Source organism: Crinia signifera, chromosome 1 (genome assembly GCF_055691185.1).
Source record: "Crinia signifera chromosome 1, ASM5569118v1, whole genome shotgun sequence".
NCBI lineage: Eukaryota > Metazoa > Chordata > Amphibia > Anura > Myobatrachidae > Crinia > Crinia signifera.
In genome coordinates this window covers 91,189,161-91,210,178 of record NC_139217.1, presented here as the reverse complement: position 1 = coordinate 91,210,178, position 21,018 = coordinate 91,189,161, and the positions used below count along the sequence as shown (strand labels likewise).

The window sequence follows — 21,018 nt, the reverse complement described above, 5'->3', positions numbered from 1 at the left end:
AGCAATCATTTACACTTCAAAATCCAAATGGTTTTGCAGTCTAAACGATTGCCGCTTTAAAAATCTGGAGATTTCTTACCAAATCTCTCACTTTCTGAATCTCTCATCCTATTACATTTCCCGGTACTTGTTTCCTAGCATGGCGCCCAAGATTTCCATCTTATGGCATCTTATGCCATCGCATGCATCGCATGCCATATAGCCGCATACGATGCATGCGATGCAATTTTTAATTGTATAAGCATCCTAATGGGTGCTTACAATGTTAAATGCACCCCCAATAAAATTTTAAATTGTATAAGCACCCTAATGGGTGCTTACAATGTTAAATGCACCCCCACGCCACCCCCACTATCAACGCAAACCTGAATCGTGGCGTGAGCAGCGAGCCCGCGAGGGGCGGCGGTACGCGTCCCCCGACCTTTTCATACCCCCACTATCCACGTCGATGTGGAGGTGATTGTAGATAGTGTGGCGAGCGCAGCGAGCCACCGAACCCAAAGCGAGGCGAGCGCAGCGAGCCCCGCGAGGGGACGCATATAACTTTACATGTATTCCGCATCCGCTTGCCACGCTTCGGGCTCGCTACGCTATCTAAAATCAACTCCACGCCGACGTGGATAGTGGGGGTATGAAAAGGTCGGAGGACGCGTACCGCCGCCCCTCGCGGGCTCTCTGCACTCGCCACGCTTCGGGTTGGCATTTATAGTGGGCGGGCATTTAACTTTCTAAGGACCCATCAGGGTGCTTGTACAATAAAAAATCTTATACCATCACTTCGGGTTCGCGTTCATAGTGGGGGTGGCGTGGGGTCAATAATGATCTGCAGGAGCACGCATCATTCATACCATAAACACATTGGGCGATATTTTATCCCATATGGCTCAGAAGGGCCAAAATGAGAGATATTGTTTAAAATATTTTATAGTGTGTAGAGTACACATCTTTAGTCATACAGATCTTTGCCAGATCTGGCTTTGTGTGAAATAGGCTTTTCAGTTGGGAACTAGATGGTTACAGTTCGATTTTACAGAACTGTTCCAAGAGTGTATGTTGCAGGTTTTGGACTTCACACCCTAATTCTAACCATAATGAGAGGTGCAACCATGTTAAGAGTTGTAGTAGCTCTATACAGAAACAACAACACAGCGTGGAGGGCTGTCTGGAGGCCAATCTCATGTATCTTTGGAACCCTGGGGTTGAGAGTCTTTCAATCCTCAATACCAGGATCAAAAAACTGCTGGGATTGGTTTCACTAGTTGCAGCAATTAATATACTTATTCTTATTAGCAGTAGTTAGTATTTAGAGTGTGCACTTTCTTTTTATCTTTTTTTTACTTTTCCCCTCTAATTGTGTGTAGAATTAGGGTGTGCAGCTCCAGGCAGCTCCCCATTGTTCAATATTGTGTACAGGTGTACACTTGAAGGTGGAGGCTACTTCAGTTTGGATGAGCACCCCTCCCACCTGTACCTGAGTTGGTGTGGCCTAGCTGCTTTGGGGAATTATTTTGTAATGCTAAAGGTCTCCATCCATTGTAATATGGTGAAAAAGGTCCAAATCGTATAAGTGTGTGGGCACTCTAGCACTTTTGTAGCACCTAATTGCTATATTTACTAATGTACAGATGGCGCTGCTGTCGTCTAGTGGGAGTCTGGTGGTCAGATCGCCAACTGCCAGGCCTGTCAGCCGCCGGAAGGGGGCTTGCGCATCCCCTTCCAATGGAGCTCACCGTCGGGCCATGCCACCTCCCCGTCGATGTCCACAGCTGAAGCGGAATTGGGCAGGGTTCCCGTCCCCCGCCACTCGGAGACTGGGAACGCGTGTGCAGTCAGATGGATCGCCTCTCCACCGGCGATCGCCAGCAGGGGCATTCTGGCGAGCCCTGGTGCTGGCTGAGAGGTGCTCCATCTGTAACACTTTTTTAAATAGTATAATTATAACCTTTCCCCTATGTATAACTCTCAAAACATACCTGCTGCTTCATACTAATATAACACTGAAATCTCTTACTAGTGTGATTGAAGCTGGCATGTGCTGGCCTGGGGATCCCATATCCTGGACATGAACCTTAGTGTTGGGACCCCCAAGATGAGGTCATCTGGTCATGGTTGGTGCTAAAATTATGCTAAGTACCTCAATTCTTCTCTGATGTATATATATATATATATATATATATATATATATATTGCAGTTTTATTTTAATTATTCTGATTAGCAGTGTATAACATTTTCTCTTTTTTCTGTGTTATGTATGTGAAATGGTCGTGTCTTGGGTATGTAGATAGAGATCTATGAGTACAGGGAATAGAAGTCTACGCGGGGCTGATTCAAGTGCACATACTGTACTATTGTTGACAGTTGAAACTGTAGATGGAGCAACACTGTGTGGTGTGTCATCTTGTTAGAAGCCGCAGGGATACTTGAAATAATCTTGCACTGCTGATGGGAGCATACCTGGCACTGAGGGGGCATATGTGTATCTGGCACTGCGGGGGCATATCTGGCACTATGGGGGCATATCTGGCACAGTGGGGGCATCATGGTGTGGGGCCTAATGTGTAATGGGCATTACGGTGTGGGAAGTATTGTGTAATTGCAATCACAGTGTGGGGTGTAATGGGCATCACGGTGTGCGGCATAATGTGTAATGGGCATCATGTGGTGGGGCGTAATGTGTAATGGGCATCACGGTTTGCGGCGCATTGTGTAATTAGCATCACAGTGTGGGATGTAATGTGTAATTGCCATCACGTTGTGCAGCATAATGTGTAATTGCCATAACAGCTAAACAGTGTACAGATGGAGCCGAGCTTATTCAGGCAGGGGCTGGCAGAAGATTCAGCAGCCGCCAGCCCCTGCCAGCTGCCGGAAGGGGATGTGTGCGCATGAGGCGCACGTGCATCCCCTTCAACCGGAGCACCCCCCCCCCCCCGGGTCCCCGCCGCCTCATCGCCGTCCCCCACCTCCCTGCTCCCCCCCCTAGCACCTCCCGTCTCCCTGAAGTGAAGTTTCCCACTGACGGGAAACTGGGACACCCGTGCGTCAGATGTAGCATCCGCTCGCCAGTGGGGGTGGTCGGTCGAGCCCCGGCACTGGATGAGCCGTGCTACATCTGTATATATATCTGTATATTGATTTATGTAGCCTGTCATTGTTTGGGCTTGATTTTTCAGGCGTACTAGATCACTGTGTGGGCCTTTATGTTTATATGTCACTGTGTGGCCTTCAGCCCACCAACTTAAGCGAGGGAGGACAACGACCATTCCTGTGGTAACCAATGTCTGGTCATGCAGGTTGCAAAAGTGAGGTGTAACGTAACTGTTTTCCTGCTAGACCACACCCATTATAGCTAGGCCACACCCCAAAGGCGCACACAATTTCTTCACTAATACATTATGTATGGGGGACGGGGGGGGTACATTTTTATTTATTTGCACTGGGAGATAAATTTTCTAGAACCAGCCCTGATATGGACCCCCATTTAGTGTAACTCGCTTCGTTCATCGTGCATCGGGCTCACCATTCTATACTTCGACATGAATGAAAAGAAAAATCATAAAAAACTCACGTTGACCTTTTCTTATTTTGACTATTATCAGGAAAACCGTTTCCTTGACATTTTTTTCCACGTCGACATAGTGCATGTCGATTTTTTTATGTGTTGACATATTGCCTGCCGACCAAAAGTGGTCAAACTTTTTGACAACAAGACACTGTCGACCTGTTGGCCGGATACTTGGATTGAAAAAAAAAACATTTTAGTCAGTCCTTTAGGGTCCTTTATGCTATTACCTGGGTTATAAGAAAAGGGTTGAATGAACTTTTGTGCTAACATGCCATCTCTGTGTAGATATAATCAAAGTTCTTTTTCTGCTTCTGGGGCACCATCAGAAAATAATGGTCTGGCTTAATACACAGAAAAACAGGATTCAGTTCGGAATGCACCAGGTCATGTCAAGTCACATGGCTTATTAAAAAGTGCTCCATATGGGAAAGAATATCTTTCAGTGACTGTAAAACATTACTCAACTAAATTTCAGGAGAACCTGACAAGTAACTTTTGTCATTTTTCTCTTTTCATCATCCTTTATCAACCATTACCTTTTTCTTCTCTGTTTTGTTGTCATTTCATCTCCTACCAAATATATTCCTCACATTCCTGAAGTAGAAAATGCAGGTGCTTACAATAAATAACCAGTAATAATAATCCCAATCTATTGTGAAATATTACCTGTGACTCGAAGTCTGTCAGCACCAATTGTGATTTCCTCCTCATCGGCTGCAAACAATGTTTTTCCGTCCTCATTTGACTTTACCTCAAATCTTTTACACTGTGCTTCCACAGCATCCGCACCTGCATTACAGAGAGAAGATAAATGCATTTAAAATAAATGCATATCGAAGTGGATTTACTAATGAACCAACAAAGTGCTGACTTCATAGTTGTTGTGCACTTAAGCTGCAGGACATTGCTTAGACACAAATGAGAAGATCTAATTCAAAGCTCATTGCAGCACTTTTATAAAACCTAATAATGAGTTCAAGTGTCAGGATAGTAGGGCAGGGACTGCCGCATTCTCCTCGTGGCATATTAATTACGAAATAGAGGTGCCCACACTCTTTATCACCATTGTATTTGTTGCTTCAGAGATGTACAACAATACATTTAATCAAAATATGAATAATTAAGGCCACACACACACATAATGGAATGGGGAAAAAAAGAAGCAAACAACAAACTAAAGGATCTGGAAGGTCATTAAAATTCTCAGCTGTATCTAGTAAAAACAAACAAGAAATGTGCAGAGAAAGTGGTGCACAGCATTCCGGTTTTGCGTGTACAGTAGTTACAAAGCTGGTAATGAAACAAGGACATAGGGCCTGATTCAGTTTCAATCAGACAGGGACAAATGTGGCCCCATTTCCTATCATGTGGGTCTGTGCACATGGGCGAATATGGGCATGGGCAGACCCTCTGTGCGAATGCCTTCGGCAAGTATCACACTCACCGAGGTGTTCGCACGGGCAAGGGAGGGAAGGGGGTGGATAGAGGGCTGGGACAGGTAAACGCCCAGCGTTTTATGGGCGCCCCCATAAAAACATTGGTCACTTCCTGGGAACACAGGCAGGTCAATGTGCCCTCCCCTTTTTCGGCCATCTCCGACTGAAAAAAAGTTAGTTTAGACTGACTTTTATTTGTGAACGGGGAAAAAAATAATTTGATGGTCAGCGCTTGCGAGGGATGTGTAAGTGTACTCATCCCCTCGCATGCAAATGCAAGGATTCGCGCAGCGCGGGGGGGTGTGGTTGGGTGGCATTTAACTGTTCGCTACGCTGCGAACATATACAGCCTAGCAAACAGGTCTGAATCAGGCGAATAGTATGAGCAATGCCATATGTCTCAGGTAATTACCATATATATATACTGTAGACTTTGAAAAACAACTGTGACTAGAAATTGATGTTTATCGTACACTTTCTCATAGTACTGTAGTTCACTAAACAATATTTATTAGGCATACCTCATTGATCAAGGTAATTACTGATTTCATTGTTGACATCATAGAACACATGACATGACAAAATGAGTCCCAATAATTATAATTTCATAGCATTACAAGGCAGCAATTCAATTGTTCCCTTTATTATTTCGTCCAACAAAAATGGGAACATTTTTCCCAATGTTGTTTTTCAATTCCAGCAAGTATTTTCAGACTAAAAAAAATGGCATTTTTAAGTAAAAACATATGGATCTGGAATAAGTTCCTGAATCCATGTGTTTTTGATATTTTTGGCACTGCTCTGGGTGGATGAAACAAACAACTAGCCATAGCAAGAAAAGGCCTGCACACACTAGAACAGCGGGTCTCAAACTGTGGGTCCTGACCCCAAAGTGGGTCCCGACCTTCTCAGCATGGGGTCGCTACTCCATGTTGCTGACCATCAGGCTGATGACTTTTCTAATCTCAGTCAGTGATTCAAGGAGTCTAAAATAACAGACAATTCAACAGATTTTTCGGACTTTTCACATAATTTTGTACCTCCACAATGGTGCAATGCATGTGCTGTCTGCTGACTACACAGGTGATGTGATGACCTTCTGCAGGACCTCGCTGGGGTCCTGTAATTATTTTTATTGTCTGATGGGGTCCCAGAGCGAAATACTTTGAGGACCCCTGCACTAGATGATTATCTTTTCAATATGGCTGGTTGGAATGAAAATCTGGACATTTTTGGTAGCAAATGATAATTGACCATTTGCTCCTAAACATGAAAAATAGATGAAAATGACAAATTTGATAAATCCATTTATGCAGATGACTGCTGTTGTCCATTTTCCAGCTTTTGGGAGCAAATGGTTGATTGTAATTTGTGGTACTTGTGTATTATAACGGCGCCCCCGATGTTGATCGCGCAATGTTTTTATCGCATCGCATGCCATACACCCGATGGCATGCGATGCGATGCGACGCGATTTTACACGCCTATTCGATTAAAAATTGTACAAGCACCATAATGTGTGCTTACAATGTTAAATGCACCCCCACGCCACCCCCCACTATAAATGTGAACCCGAAGCGTGGTGAGCACAGCGAGCCCGCGAGGGGCGGCGGTACGCGTCCTACGACCTTTTCATACCCCCACTATCCACGTCTGCGTGGAGTTGATTGTATATAGTGTGGCGAGCGCAGCGAAGTTATGCGCATGCGCTCGCCACGCTTCGGGCACGGTGGCTCACTGTGCTCAACAACACTTTATAAAATCAACTCCACGCCACGCTTCGGGTTCACGTTTATAGTGGGGGGTGGCGTGGGGGTGCATTTAACATTGTAAGCACCCATTAGGGTGCATTTAACATTGTAAGCACCCTTTAGGGTGCTTATACAACTTTTAATCGCATCCCATCGCATTGTATGGCATTGTATGCCATATACAATGTCATACAATTTTAAAATTGTATGACATTGTACAACATCGCGCGATATCGCATCGCATACCATCGTATGCCTTATGGTATGGGATGCGATGGGCGCCAGTGGCGGATTCAGGGGGGGGGCACCTGGGAACGTGCCCCCCCTGTCATTTATTTTGTAGCTGAGGACCAGGGCTTTTCAACGAGCCCAGCCCCGTGTCTCTAGCCCCCCGGGAACCGGAGATATCGCCTGGCAAACCTGTAACGTTTTTTCCCCATAGGATAATTTGGGACCCGTCAATTCCGACCCCCACCCGGTTCCGACGGCTGCCAGTTCCTGCCCTGGCATCACAGAAGCTAAGGGGCAAGTATAATGGGGTCTAGTATTTTGTTGCATAATGTGTAGAAGTTGTATATGGTGTTGACACGCCCCCTGTTGAGTGGCCACACACCCTTTTCCAAAACGCGCCTTTGGCGCATGCACAACTACATCCTTCACTTTTGTGGCCATGGTGGGCCTGCGTACTTTAAATGCCAGGGCCTATTTTTAATTCCATTCCCACCCTCTCCTGCCGCTCTCTTAGCATGTACACTGGCACCACTATCACCGCCCCTCCCCCACCCAAACCCTGTTATCATGGTGCCCCCCCTGTCATTTTATCCTGGATCCGCCCCTGATGGGCGCCATGATAATACACAAGTACCTATTTTGTTTCCAAAAATTTCCAGATTTTCATTTCAACTAGCTAGATTGTAAGGATATCAATATGCCTATTAGATAAAGTGATAGTGTTGTCACTTTACTAATACCCCTTTCACACCAGACAAAGTTCCCGGGTTTGTCCCTGGAACAATCCTGGACTAGTGCTGATGTGAAAGGGTCCAGGGCCAAAATCCAGGAACTTATGCCCTGGGACTTCAACCCTGCTAGCTACCAGGGTTGGTCCAGGGACCTTCCAGGGTTACTGGCTACTCAGGTTGCCCTGAGGAAGTGGGATCTGCAAAGTGCATGCAAGCACCACAAGCTGTGCTTGTGAGTCTGTGTATCTCTCCAACCTTTAATAGGATGAAGTGAGCCAGAGCTGTCAGACTTAATTCTATGCTAATCCACTGCTGTATTGTTCTACAGTATGTATTGTATTGCAGCTGAGAACAATAGGCCTTGGTGAGACATGGCTATCCAGAGAAGGGTAGTTGATGAAGGCTCCATCTGTACTTGTTCAGCGATCTCCAGACTAATCCCTTTTAAAGGCTTGTACTTGTACACCAACATCCATTGTATGTGTAGCTCAGCAGTTTCTCCATACCGCTGCGGGTCCAGACACTCTGCACATGCTGCACAGCGCACACACCCGCAGTGCAGGAACAACTCAGGGTCTAGACTACCACCTAATCATATAGATTTAAATACTGCTTACAATCTGCATTTTGGGTTATTTGGCAAATATAGGACCTATTTAGGTGTCTGGTATAGCGCTCTATATAATCTATACATACATATACACATATCTCCTATTTATTTGGCTACATCTGTCACTCAAAGTGGGTGTCTGTGTCTATAACGCTCTGTTCCTGGACTTTCCTCTTAATGTGTGATTGCCTTGCCTTCATCTGTGCTGAACACCTTTCTGAGAAATTAACCTGTTTAAAACAGGTGATGGCAATCATACATTAAGGGGAAGTCTAGAAACAGAGCATTGTGTCCCTCCTGGAGAGGGTCATGTTGGGAGGTATGTGACAGAGAACCAGCCCAGTGAGCCCACAGACAGTGCCAGACACCCACTGCCTTCCCATGTTGCCCAGCACTGCTACTCCATAGCCACCAGGTGAGCGCCCCCCTCCCGTGATTTGCGGCAAAACCTTCCCCCCCCCCGCGCGCGCCCCCCCCCCCCTCCCGCGATTTGCGGCAAAAATACCCGCTCCCCCGTGACCCCCCCTACCGCAATTCGCAGCAAAAACACCCCCGCAACCCCCCCTCCCGCGATTCGCTGCAAAAAGAACCCCCCCATGACCCCTCCCGCAATTCGCGGCATAACCACCACCCCGCGACCCCCCCTCCCGCGAATCGCGGCAAACCCTCCCCCGTGACACCCCCCCCCCCCGATTTGCGGAAAAAACACCCCCCCGCGACCTCCCTCCCGCGATTCGCGGTAAAAAGACCCCCCCCGCGACCCCCCCTTGCACGATTGGCGGCACCCCCCCTGCGACCCCCCTCCCGCAATTCGCGGCACCCCCCCCGCAATTCGCAGCAGCCCCAGGATTAAATGGCACATGCAAAACACTGACATGGCTATGGTCGACAATGAAAAAGGTTGACATGAGTTTTTGAAGATTTATTTTTAATTTTTTTAATTTTTTCATATTCATTGTCATGTGTCGACATGGACACCAATGAAGTGGCACACTTATGTCAACATTTACATGTGTTGACCTTTCTGTGTTGATTTTTTCATGTGGCGATTCGCATCACACCCCCCGCAACCCCCCCTCCCGCGATTCGCGGCACCCCCCGTGACCCCCCACCTCCCGCAATTCGCGGCAACCCCCCACCGGAACCCCTGTGAACCCCGCCCTCCCGCGATTCGCGGCACCAACCCCCGCGATTCGCGGCAGCTCCAGAATTAAATTGCACATGGAAAACACTGACATGGCTATGGTCGACAATGAAAAAGGTTGACATGAGTTTTTGAAGTTTTTTTGTCATTTTTTGAATATTTTCATATTCATTGTCATGTGTCGACATGGACACCAATGAAGTGCCACACTTATGTCAACATTTACATGTGTTGACCTTTCTGTGTTGATTTTTTTCTTGTGGCGATTCGCGTCACACCCCCCGCAACCCCCCCTCCGGCGATTCGCGGCACCCCCCCGCGACCCCCCCCCCTCCCGCAATTCGCGGCAACCCCCCACCGGAACCCCCATGAACCCCGCTCTCCCGCGATTCGCGGCACCCACCCCCCGCAACCCCCCCCTCCCGCAATTCGCGGCACCCCCCGTGATTCGCGGCAGCTCCAGAATTAAATTGCACATGGAAAACACTGACATGGCTATGGTCGACAATGAAAAAGGTTGACATGAGTTTTTGAAGATTTATTTTTAATTTTTTCATATTCATTGTCATGTGTCGACATGGACACCAATGAAGTGGCACACTTATGTCAACATTTACATGTGTTGACCTTTCTGTGTTGATTTTTTCTTGTGGCGATTCGCGTCACACCCCCCCGCAACCCCCACTCCCGCGATTCACAGCACACACACACTCCCCGCGATTCTCGACACCCCACCCCGTGACCCCCCCTCCCGTGATTCACGGCACATCCCCCGCGACCCCCCCTACCATGATTCGCCGCAACCCCCGCCCCCGTAACCCCCCTCCCGCGATTTGCGGCAACCCACCCCGCGACCCCCCTCCCGCGATTCTCTGCAATCCCTCCCCTCCCGCGATTCGCAGCATCCACCCCCCCACAACCCCCCCCTCCTGCAATTCGCGGCACCCCCCGCGACCCCCCCTCCTGCAATTCGCGGCACCCTCCGCGACCCCCCCTCCCGCGATTCGCGGACACCTAAGTTGCAATACAGGGCATCTTTCATACAATTCTAACCATATTTCTCATATACAAACGTTCACAAATTAAGGGGGCGCAGCCCCTTACGACGGTGTGAAGAGCGCCCGTAGGGCGCGATGAATCACCTAGTATATATATATTCGTGTAGGGAAACGCACACAATTCAATCCAATGAAGGGAGTGCCAGGTCAAATGCAAAATATAGAGACTTATATCAGTGGTCAGAAGACCATTGATAGGACCAGCACATCCAAGCAAACAAATTTCTAGAAGAATTCAACACACATTTATTGTGAGATAGTAGTATATGAGGCCAATATACTTATCACGGGCAGCAGTGGATCTGACATGGACACTAGCAGCATGGACTTTACAGCGCATCCTGAAGAAAAGGCTGACAAGCCTTGAAATGTCGGTATGCTGTATCTGATGTCACCATAAATTTATAAAATATAATTACAAAAATCCACGAGTGCCGTCTTCCTTCCCCTGTGCCTGATCCCAGGACGGGGATTGCACCCTGTATCAAACGATATTAAGGGCACCGCGGTAAGTGACTACATCGTCCGGAGTGCCGAACAACACAAAAGATTATATATATATATATATATATATATATAAATCTTTGTGAGGAGGCACTCCCGAATTTAGGCAGATAATTATACAGTGTCAGCAATCCTATGGATGCAGCTACGGTGCCCGCCGATGTGCAGTGCAATGACTGCTGTATGTACAGTTCCAGGGGGATGGCGGCACTCGCATAAAAGAAAACACCACTCACGGGTTTAGCCCAACGTTTCTGGGTCTCAGCGACCCCTTTATCAAGGTGCAGGAAGAACCGTTCTTCCTGCACCTTGATAAAGGGGTCGCTGAGACCAGAAACGTTGGGCTAAACCCGTGAGTGGTGTTTTCTTTTATGCGAGTGCCGCCATCCCCCTGGAACTGTATATATATATATATATATATATATATATATATATATATATATATGGAGACCGTGACGCTTTCCCTCTCCTAAGGGGTGATGCAGGCTGCCCGCTACCACGGTATAGGCTTCATCAGCTCCAACCAGCATGTTTAACTATCAATTTAGATTGCTTTTTCATATTGTTAATTTGTAACAACTCTGCATTTAGAGTCCTTTAATCATACAGTATTGAAGTGAATACAGGTGCACGGGATTTGTTTGTTATTACGGGATTTGTGGGTCATAATATATTTGTTTATATATGGGTACTGTCCTCTGTCTGCATCAACTAACTATATTCTATATAAGAGACAGACATGCTTCTTCCACATTAATAGGATTTAACCATCCACATAAATATTGACTGCAGGCGCACTAGCTGAGATACTGCTATTCATCTGGATTGTTTTACAAATTTGGCAATAACAATGAAAGTGTTGATAAATAGCAACATTATTGTAATGGCCCCCACACACAGCACAATTTTCAGGCACTCTCTGAGCGATTTTACTAAATCGCTCAGAAAATGCCTGAAAATGCATGTAAATCGCTGTGTATATAGCCCACACAGCGATTTACATGCGCGCCCCCGCTGTTCTGAATCTGCACAAGATTCAGAATGGCCCGGTCAGTCAATTCATAACAGTCGCTCAGAAGCTCCTGCTCATCTCCCGCATGTGTGGCGCGGGGATGAGCAGGGCCATCTGAGCGACTGTCATGCCGGTGACTGTGACTGTCAAGCCCCGCTGCCACCGACCTGGAAGCCCCGCCGCCGCCGCCTGGAAGCCCCGCCGCCGCCGCCGCCTGGAAGCCCCGCCGCCGCCGCCGCCTGGAAGCCCCGCTGCCGCCGCCTGGAAGCCTCGCCGCCGGAGCCCAGCAGAGACGCTTCCTGGACCTGCCGGGTGCCGCGCCCGCCCTCTGCAGTCAGATGGAAGCTGCAGTGAGAGGACGCGACGCTGGAAGACAACGGAGTTGGTAAGTATATTCTTTTTTTTTTTTTTTACACTGTGCCACCAACGGTTGAGGGGAGAGGGGGATGCCACACTATACCACCAACGATTAAACTTTTTATATGGGGGACTAAAACTATTAAACTGTGTATGCATATATATATATACTGTGTGTATATATATATATATATATATATATATATATATGTATATATATGTGTATATATATATATATACACTATGTATGTGTATGTATATATATATATATATATATACTGTGTGTGTGTATATATATATATATATATATATATATATATATATATATATATATATATATATATATATATATACTGTGTGTATATATATATATATAGCGCAGTCTGGGCAGGCACATCCAGAGTAGCCAGCTGCACAATGTCCAGTCGTGACAGATTTGAGATCTCCCGTGCTGAATCTCCCAATTTGAATCTCTGACACAAATCTCTCTGTATGTGGCTCATTGTCTGAAATGAGCCAATTAGTGAAATCTCTTGTGCTGAATCTCCCGTTATGTATCTCTGGCACACATCTCTGCGTATGTAGGGCCCTTAACACTCCCGCCCTGACTACAAAAGGATTACCTAGTTAAAACATGAACAGGAGATTCAGATACAATCTCCTCAATTAGAGCCAGATTACATATATATATATATATATATATATATATAAACATTGAACATTAGAACAGGAGATTATCATTAGATACAAGGCCGCCACACATGTGCTTTTTTAACATGCACAAATCTCACTTTGTTTGTTATACAGTATACGTGTTTTTTTTTTAATATTTCACAGTTTTATTATAACTAATAAAAGTTACATTTTACGTATATTTTTCTTCCATTGTGGTACACCACACCAGACAAACTGCTCTGTCCTATTTGTTTATTCTATCTATATAATTGTCTGTGGTAGCACACTCCTGAAGTTTAATAGGTGGAGAAGATATCCATTTTTTGACTGATGAACTAACCATACAGATTATATATTTTGTATAGTCCTGTGCGACTGACTCCCACACCAGACTTGCTTTTTGCTACCTCCATCACTCTCCTCACATCAAGTCACAGCCACATGCAGCCCTGTTCTCACTGACACATACCTCAGCTCCTGATATACACTGTGCTGCTGGGGACCCTGCTCCTCCCACTATATAACTCTCAGTCTGTAGCTTCCTGCTACCTCAATCCCCCTCCTCACACCCTATCACTGGCCCTGTCACATGCAGCCCTGCCCTCACTGACATATTATGCATCTCCTGATATAATCTTTGCTGCTGGGAGACCATGCTTCTCCCACTATTTAACTCTCAGTCTGTGGCTTCCTACACCATCCTCAATGTTGCTCGGGTTTGTATCTTGCTTCCCTAGTCCCACTTTGTGTATTGGCCGGACCCCTTTTTGAGCCCCATAGACCCCCACAGTGACAGGATTGGGAGTCTTAGTGCCTGTGAACATAATCTGGTCCCAATCAAGCCACCTTGTGTTGGTTTTGCCCAAATCTGTCCAATGGTGTCCGAATGCATTCCTCACAAACAAATAATAGACAACAAATATGTAAGCGATAGTGATTAAGACAAGAAAAATCATTTTACCAGTGTTGTGTGCATGTTGCAACGTTGGTGCATGTTTAATGTACTGGGCTAAGTGAGTGTACAGCATTTAATTCCAGAGGTGTAAACAGAGGTCAATATAATATTGATTCATGTATAACAGATATACATTACATTGGCCCCACATTACAATGATTGTAGTTAACATGATGCTACTAATAATTGATGTTTTGTACAGCAGATGCTTTGACAGAAGATAAAGAGGGATATTTTACACTGGGTAACACTCAGGAGCCAACTTAAATTAATGAGGCGTTTTTATGAGGGTGTTAACAATGCAATATTCTTCAATGTTATCCTGAAATGGACGGGATTTTTGAATTGATATATACCCTATAAATCTCTTTAAAAGGTCTAGAATTAATGGAGAGTGAATGAGTTTGAAGCAGGGAATTCTTGAAATTATCCATCAGCAAAACACTGATGGAGCCATAATCTGCTAAATGCTTTTATTCAGCTGGTAGAACAAACACATAATATGGAGATCTGGCCAGACAGAAGATATCAATAGGTGGCAAACAGCAGTGTATAATACGGCTACAGAAAGGTAATACAGATGCCAAATGTGTGTGTATATATATTTATATATATATATATATATATATATATATATTATGACACCACCTGACCACATACCTGACAGAAATATGGTCGACAGTGACTGGGTCGATATGAGTTTTTCACAATTTTTTGTTTTAACTGACTTTACCATCCCAGTGGACAAAGAGGTAGAATAAAATAGCGTTCCTGAGAGAAGCGAGGCACTGTGCTCGAAGCGTGGTGAGCATTAGTGAGCATTGGGGTACATTTATACAGTGTCCATGTTGACCTATGTCGACAAAGGCCAGTCTTCAATGCTCCCGATTCGCTGTTTTTTTTTTTCAGCGAATCGGGCTGTTTTCACTCCTTGCAGGGAATCTTTTTCACTGAAAATATGATTCACCCTATTCAATGTTCACTGTTCGCCGAAAGAGAACAGTGAATGCCGGCCAGTTCTCCATTTCATGCTCGCTGCAATCAGCTGGTGTATTTCAATGGGGTTTTCACTGGGATTCGCCGTGTATTCAGTGCTAGAGAACTGCTTTCTCCCTGATTTTTGCCATAATTCACCGTTTTGCATTCTACATCTTTTTTTAGGTGAACTGGAAAGTGATCTTTTAAAATAAAGTTTTTTTTTGTGTCAAAAAATCTTAACTTTTTTTCTGTGAAAGGGCATGCTATTTTTAATCATGTGCTTGAAGCACATTAATATATCTAAAAAAAAAAAATTTTGAACAGTTTTTTTACACATTTGCCAGCAGGGGGCCGGGAGCCCCTTATTAAATATTCAAATATTCACTTCACACTGGTCCCGGCTTATTACAAGTGGGACCAGTGAAGCGGGTAGGGAGGCTTACATCTCCCTGCCTGAGGCCGGCTCCCTGCGGCTTTCGCCGCAAGGGTTAAAATTCACAGTCAGGGGCAGCGAGCGGCATTGAATAGGGTGACAGGAAGGGCTGGCAGCGAATGCTGCAGCCCTCCGGAACCCTGCGAATGTGTAGCGAATCCTAAACAGGATTCGCTGCACATGGAGAAAAAACGCATTGAATACTCCCCATAGACATAAAAATCTTTAAAAACTCAAGTCGACCTTGTCACTGTTGACCACTTTCCTTTTGTTTGCTTTGATTTTCTGTTACTGTTGATCTAGATGCTGCTGACCATATATAGGCATTTAACTAGACACGTTTGACTATTATTGGTCTGCCACAGGAATGTCGATCTAGATATCATCGATCCTGGTTCTGGGGCTGGTCCGGGGTCCTGGGCTCCAGGACTGATGTCTCCGGGGTCCAGGATCCGAAGTAGTCCAAAAGGGGTTCCTAAGGAAGGAAATCCTACTCACCTGGTCCCCGGAGACGACCTCGGCATCTTCTCCGGCAGACGCGCTGCTCCCGGCTGGTACCCGCTCACGGACTGGAGAGGCGCAGAGATGTTTCATCTTCCGCGCCTTTCCTCCGAATGATTCTATTGGCCGCCTAGCGGCCAATCAGGAGCCGACTTTCTCGGCTTCTGATTGGCCGCTAGACGTCCAATAGAAACATCCGGAGGAAAGGCGCCGAAGATGGCGGCCAATAGAATCATTCGGAGGAAAGGCGCGGAAGATAAAACATCTCTGCGCCTCTCCAGTCCGTGAGCGGGTAGCTGGGAGCAGCGCGTCTGCCGGAGAAGATGCCGAGGTCGTCGCCGGGGACCAGGTGAGTAGGATTTCCTTCCTTAGGAACCCCTTTTGGACTACTTCGGATCCTGGACCCCGGAGACATCAGCCCTGGAGCCCAGGACCCCGGACCAGCCCCGGAACCAGGACCAAGGCCCCGGAACCGGACTCTTCTGTCCAGGAGCCCCGGACCATGGACCCAGGATCCAGGCACCGACCTACGGGCTCAAGGTAGGTAAGTATCAGTGTGTGTGTTATGTGTGTATTAAACTTTTATTTTTCAGGGTGTCAGTGTGTTTTATTTAACAATTTTTTGTACTGTAGAACTACAAGTGCCAGCGGGCCCTTTAATGCCCCGCATGCTGGGACTTGTGGTTCTCCAAGTCCCAGCATGCGGGGTAGGCTTGCTGGGACTCATGGTTCTACAGTAGAAAACAATAGTTTTTATTCTATTTTTTAGAATTTGCATCAGCCCGATGCCCACCGCCCAGGGGCATCGGTGACAGCCCCGGACTTTCAGCATGGGCTGGTACCTTATATAATAAGTGTCCCCCGGCTGTGGCATTACCCTGCTGGCTGGTTGGGTCTGGTACTGGTTCTTAAAATACGGGGGACCCCTAGTCATTTTGTCCCCCGTATTTCGGGAACCAGCGCCGGACCTTGAGCCTGGTGCTGGTTTCATTAAATCAAGGGGACCCCTATTTGTCGGGGACCCTGATTTTATGTCACCAGCACCGGCTCAATGAGCCAGGGGGTGGTTATGCTCTGGCGGGGGACCCCGCGCTGGTTTTTCTTTATTTTAAATTGCGATTTCCTGCAAACGTGTGATTTTCATACATGAAAATCGCACATTTTCAGGACTAAAGAAATCGCACCAACTCGCACCTATTCGCACTATTTGGCCCGTTTTTCGCATCTCATTAAATATGCGAAAAACGGGCCAATCTTGCGATTTTCAAAAGTGCGATGTGGTGCGATATAAAAACATGCGCATTTATCTCAATCCATAGAATGTCACCCCACATCTTTGAATATCAGTATTAGTTAAAATGAGCAGAGAAGAGCATTCCTATAAATTCTAAATTAACAACTGCTGTAAAGTCACTCAGAACTTGAGTTTATATTGTAAGAGGATTAAAGGTATAATAACAACTTCGCTGGTTGTTTGTTATAATAAAACTTTTAATCTCAGACACATACGAATTGCACAGTGAAATCCACATGAAGTCAGCAAGCCGCAAACTCGTATGTGTCCTTGATTAATCGAATATTACAGCAAGGTTGGTGGACCTCCTATGGCCTCTGAAAGTCTTGTCATTGACCGTTAGTTTGTAGGAACATTGGGACATTCTATATGAATTGTGTATTTTGTGCATGAATGTTTTTATTATAGTTAATGCAATTTTTGCTTTCTAACACATTCATTTACAAGAAAAATGCTATGTGGCTCATCTCTTGCATTCACCAGGAATACACCACCAACAGAATTCATCAAAGCGTACCATTCCACTGCATAAACTAGTCCTGAGGCTGGTTCTCTGACTCCCTGCCTACTTACATCCTGCTATCAAGCCACCTCCCACTTGCTTGCACCTCATGTAATCTGTCTGTCTCCCCTTCCTACTAGATTGTAAGCTCCTCATAGCAGGGCTCTCTTCCCTTCTGTTGTCAAAGCCCACTTCTCTTCACATTTCACTCACAGCTCTCCCATACTCAAACACTTAGTAACCATCTTTGTCCGCATACTCATCTCCATCATTGGCCACAAGCCTCTAGTATCACATTGATCAAGTCCACTACTTACATTTAAGCTGTAATGTGTATTGAACTGTGGCGCTCTTTTCCTGTACTCTATTTTTGTTATTTGTTCAATGTACAGATGGAGCGCCTCTCACTCAGCTCTGTGGCGCGCCAGAACTCCTCTGATGGCGAGCCCACGTGTGTCCCAGTTATCGGACGGGCTGGGATGCAAACCCTGCCCGTATCCGCTTCTAGTCTAGCAATCTCCCTCATTTCACCTAGCCTACATAGCACTGTTACATTTTTTTGGGGAAAAGGAATGAGAAATAAATACATCAGCACCATTTCCCAGCACTTTGTCAAGTATAGTAGCTCTTACTAACTACTTTGGGGCTCATCTACATTAGGATATGTCATTTTAAAAGATTCCTCTCAGATGTAGCAGTACACACCCACGCTTCTAGGTGCCACATTCACAATCTCTTTTCACAATCTCTCCATATATGGAACTAGCCACGCCCTTTGGGTGGAGCATGACACGCCCCCTCAATGCTGCACTGTGCAAAATTCTACTACCAAATATAATCTCCCTGAAACTCGTTTTTAAAAGTAGGCAAGTATGGGTATATATGAAACATAAATTAATTTTGTACACACTTTTCATTCACCAAATTATTAAAAATATTGTATAACATTACCTGCAGGCTATGTGTATAAGGTCTATTCTACTGTATTTTCAGACTTGCAGCTTATGCCCCAGATACCTCATTATGGTATGCAAATATTCCAAAATACTGAAATATCCTAAATACTTCAGGTGCCATGTATTTTGTATATGGAGACTTACCTGTACCAGTTCTGCTAGAACAATTACAACCTGGAAGGGTGCGCTATGATAGCCTGACATGTTTATGATAGTCTATCTGTTTGAGTGGCTTCCTATTATGGCAATTTAGCTACAGTTGGTGAGAGTTTATCGGTAACATGTCTGCTTTTAAACTCGTTTATGATTGACATTTTTATTTTAATTTCAATTAAAATAAAAGGTTCTTGAAAGTCAAGTACTAGCTGATGTTAACACACATGCAGATACAGTAATTATGAAAGATTTTGTTCCATGCAGTGATAATGATAAATTAAGTTTCAGCCAGAATTCCTGATAATTTGCCCTTCAAAAATGTAATTGTCAAAATCAAACATGTAGAAGAATACGCCTCTTTTCTGGTGAAAAAGTACAGCATAATATCCTAATTCAATTTGTCTTTTTGTTCTCTATAATCCCTGCATTTATGTACACGGGGCTCCAGAGAATAGATATATAGATAGACTTGTCTTTCAGTGCACACGCTGAAAAAGGATTGCTGTACTCTATGTAGAGCCTAACCCTAATCATTGTTATTTTCACATGTTACTTTGAGTGTCATAATAATCCTCCTCCATCAATCATATAATAGGTATTTAAATTACTCATTGCACCACAAAGGTGGTTTCTGCATGGTTGATTCATCATAGAAATTATTAATATTTTAAATCAATGTCGTTCTAATTAATGAGTAAATTGATTTATTTACATTCTATTTTAGTCTTTGTTTCCACTCTTACAATACTGTTACCATTAAAAATGACACTTTGGGGGTTATTCTGGTTGATTCACAAGGCTGCGAATTCGCAGCATTGAGAGTCCACCAAACCCTGCCTTGCGAATGGTGGCCCGGCCTCCACCCATTCGCAAGGGTGATTCGCTCGCAGGGCCAGCGAATGGACGTTGCACAGTAACATCCATTTGCAGCCTTGGGGATGGATGCTCGGGAGGAAGTGGGCGGGCAGCTGACATTCGGTGATGTCAGCTGTCCTCCCCCCGCGTCATCGGACCATTAGAATGTGAACACCCAGTGTTCCCATGGGAATGCCCGTGAAACACTGGTGAAAAAGTCAACACAAGCAAAGAGCAAACATGAAAGGTCGACATTGAAAAGGTCATCATGAGTTTTTCATGATTTTTCATTAAACCGACTTGTTCATACTTTACCATTGGGCAAAAAGAGAGAATATAATAATGTGCCAAGCACAGCGAACCATTCAAGGGTACGTGTTACACTTATATGGTGTCCATGTTGACCTCTGTTGACATAGGCACAACATTTTTACAAAATTCAAGTCAACCTTTTCCATGTCAACCTTTTAACCATATTGACCTTTCTTTATGTGTCGACTTAGACACTATCGACCTAATCCATGACCTTGTGAAGATCATTGTGATAAAGTACAGTACTGCATATAGTTTTAGAAATAAAGTATTGCGGCATGGTGCGCGCTGTACTGGAGCACTGCCCACCCATGTCCCTCACACAGTTATGCGCATGATATTCTGTTATAATAGACATATGTCCTTTCGCATTTTACAAATTAAAGGGTAAGTGTGCAGGGCAGAAGAGAGAACAGGAGGGTGAAGAGAGAGATTGGGTGAGGAAAGGCAGAGAGAAAAGAGAGAATGCAAAATGGAGAGAGAGAGAGAGAGAGAAGGGATGGATAAAAAGAAAGTGAAAGGAAGAGAAGAAGGATAGAAGGGGGGCTGGTCACAATAGTTAGTGACACAATGAGTGATGGATCTAAATACTAGTAACAATAACATTCTCTATCTTTCTTTATTTCATGTCTCTTACAGCAGGAGATCATCCAGCAGGAACACCAGAAGAGAGGACTGCCCAACAGCTGTAGCGTCCTTATGTACAGTACTACACAATTCATGGAGGTGATCGCTATTCACAGGCCAAAGCTGACTGAAGAACAATCAGGTGGTTTAGACGAATGTGAAAACCAAACTGAACAATACAAACCATTTTCAGGCTGTGAATGATTGTCATTCATTACCAAACACCGAACGATAATCGTTCAAGCCAGTCATTCGGCCTGCAGCGTAGCACAATAATCACGCAGTGCATGAACAGCTTTATTCACAATTTGCAGTTAAAATGAAGCACATTCAGCACCTATACCGCAGATGGTTAAAAGGAACATGTTATTTTT

General features: G+C 45.1%; 1 protein-coding gene across 9 annotated transcripts in view; it reads right to left on the bottom strand.

Annotated features, from left to right (window-relative positions):
- Window positions 1-21,018, bottom strand: part of SGCZ (sarcoglycan zeta) — an 869,285-nt gene that overhangs the window by 46,843 nt on the left and 801,424 nt on the right. For all 9 annotated transcript variants that reach the window (XM_083170008.1, XM_083169946.1, XM_083169955.1 and 6 more), the window contains one exon: window positions 4,233-4,355. In XM_083170008.1, coding sequence (XP_083026134.1) covers window positions 4,233-4,355 — 123 coding nt within the window. The remainder of the gene's footprint in view (window positions 1-4,232; window positions 4,356-21,018) is intronic.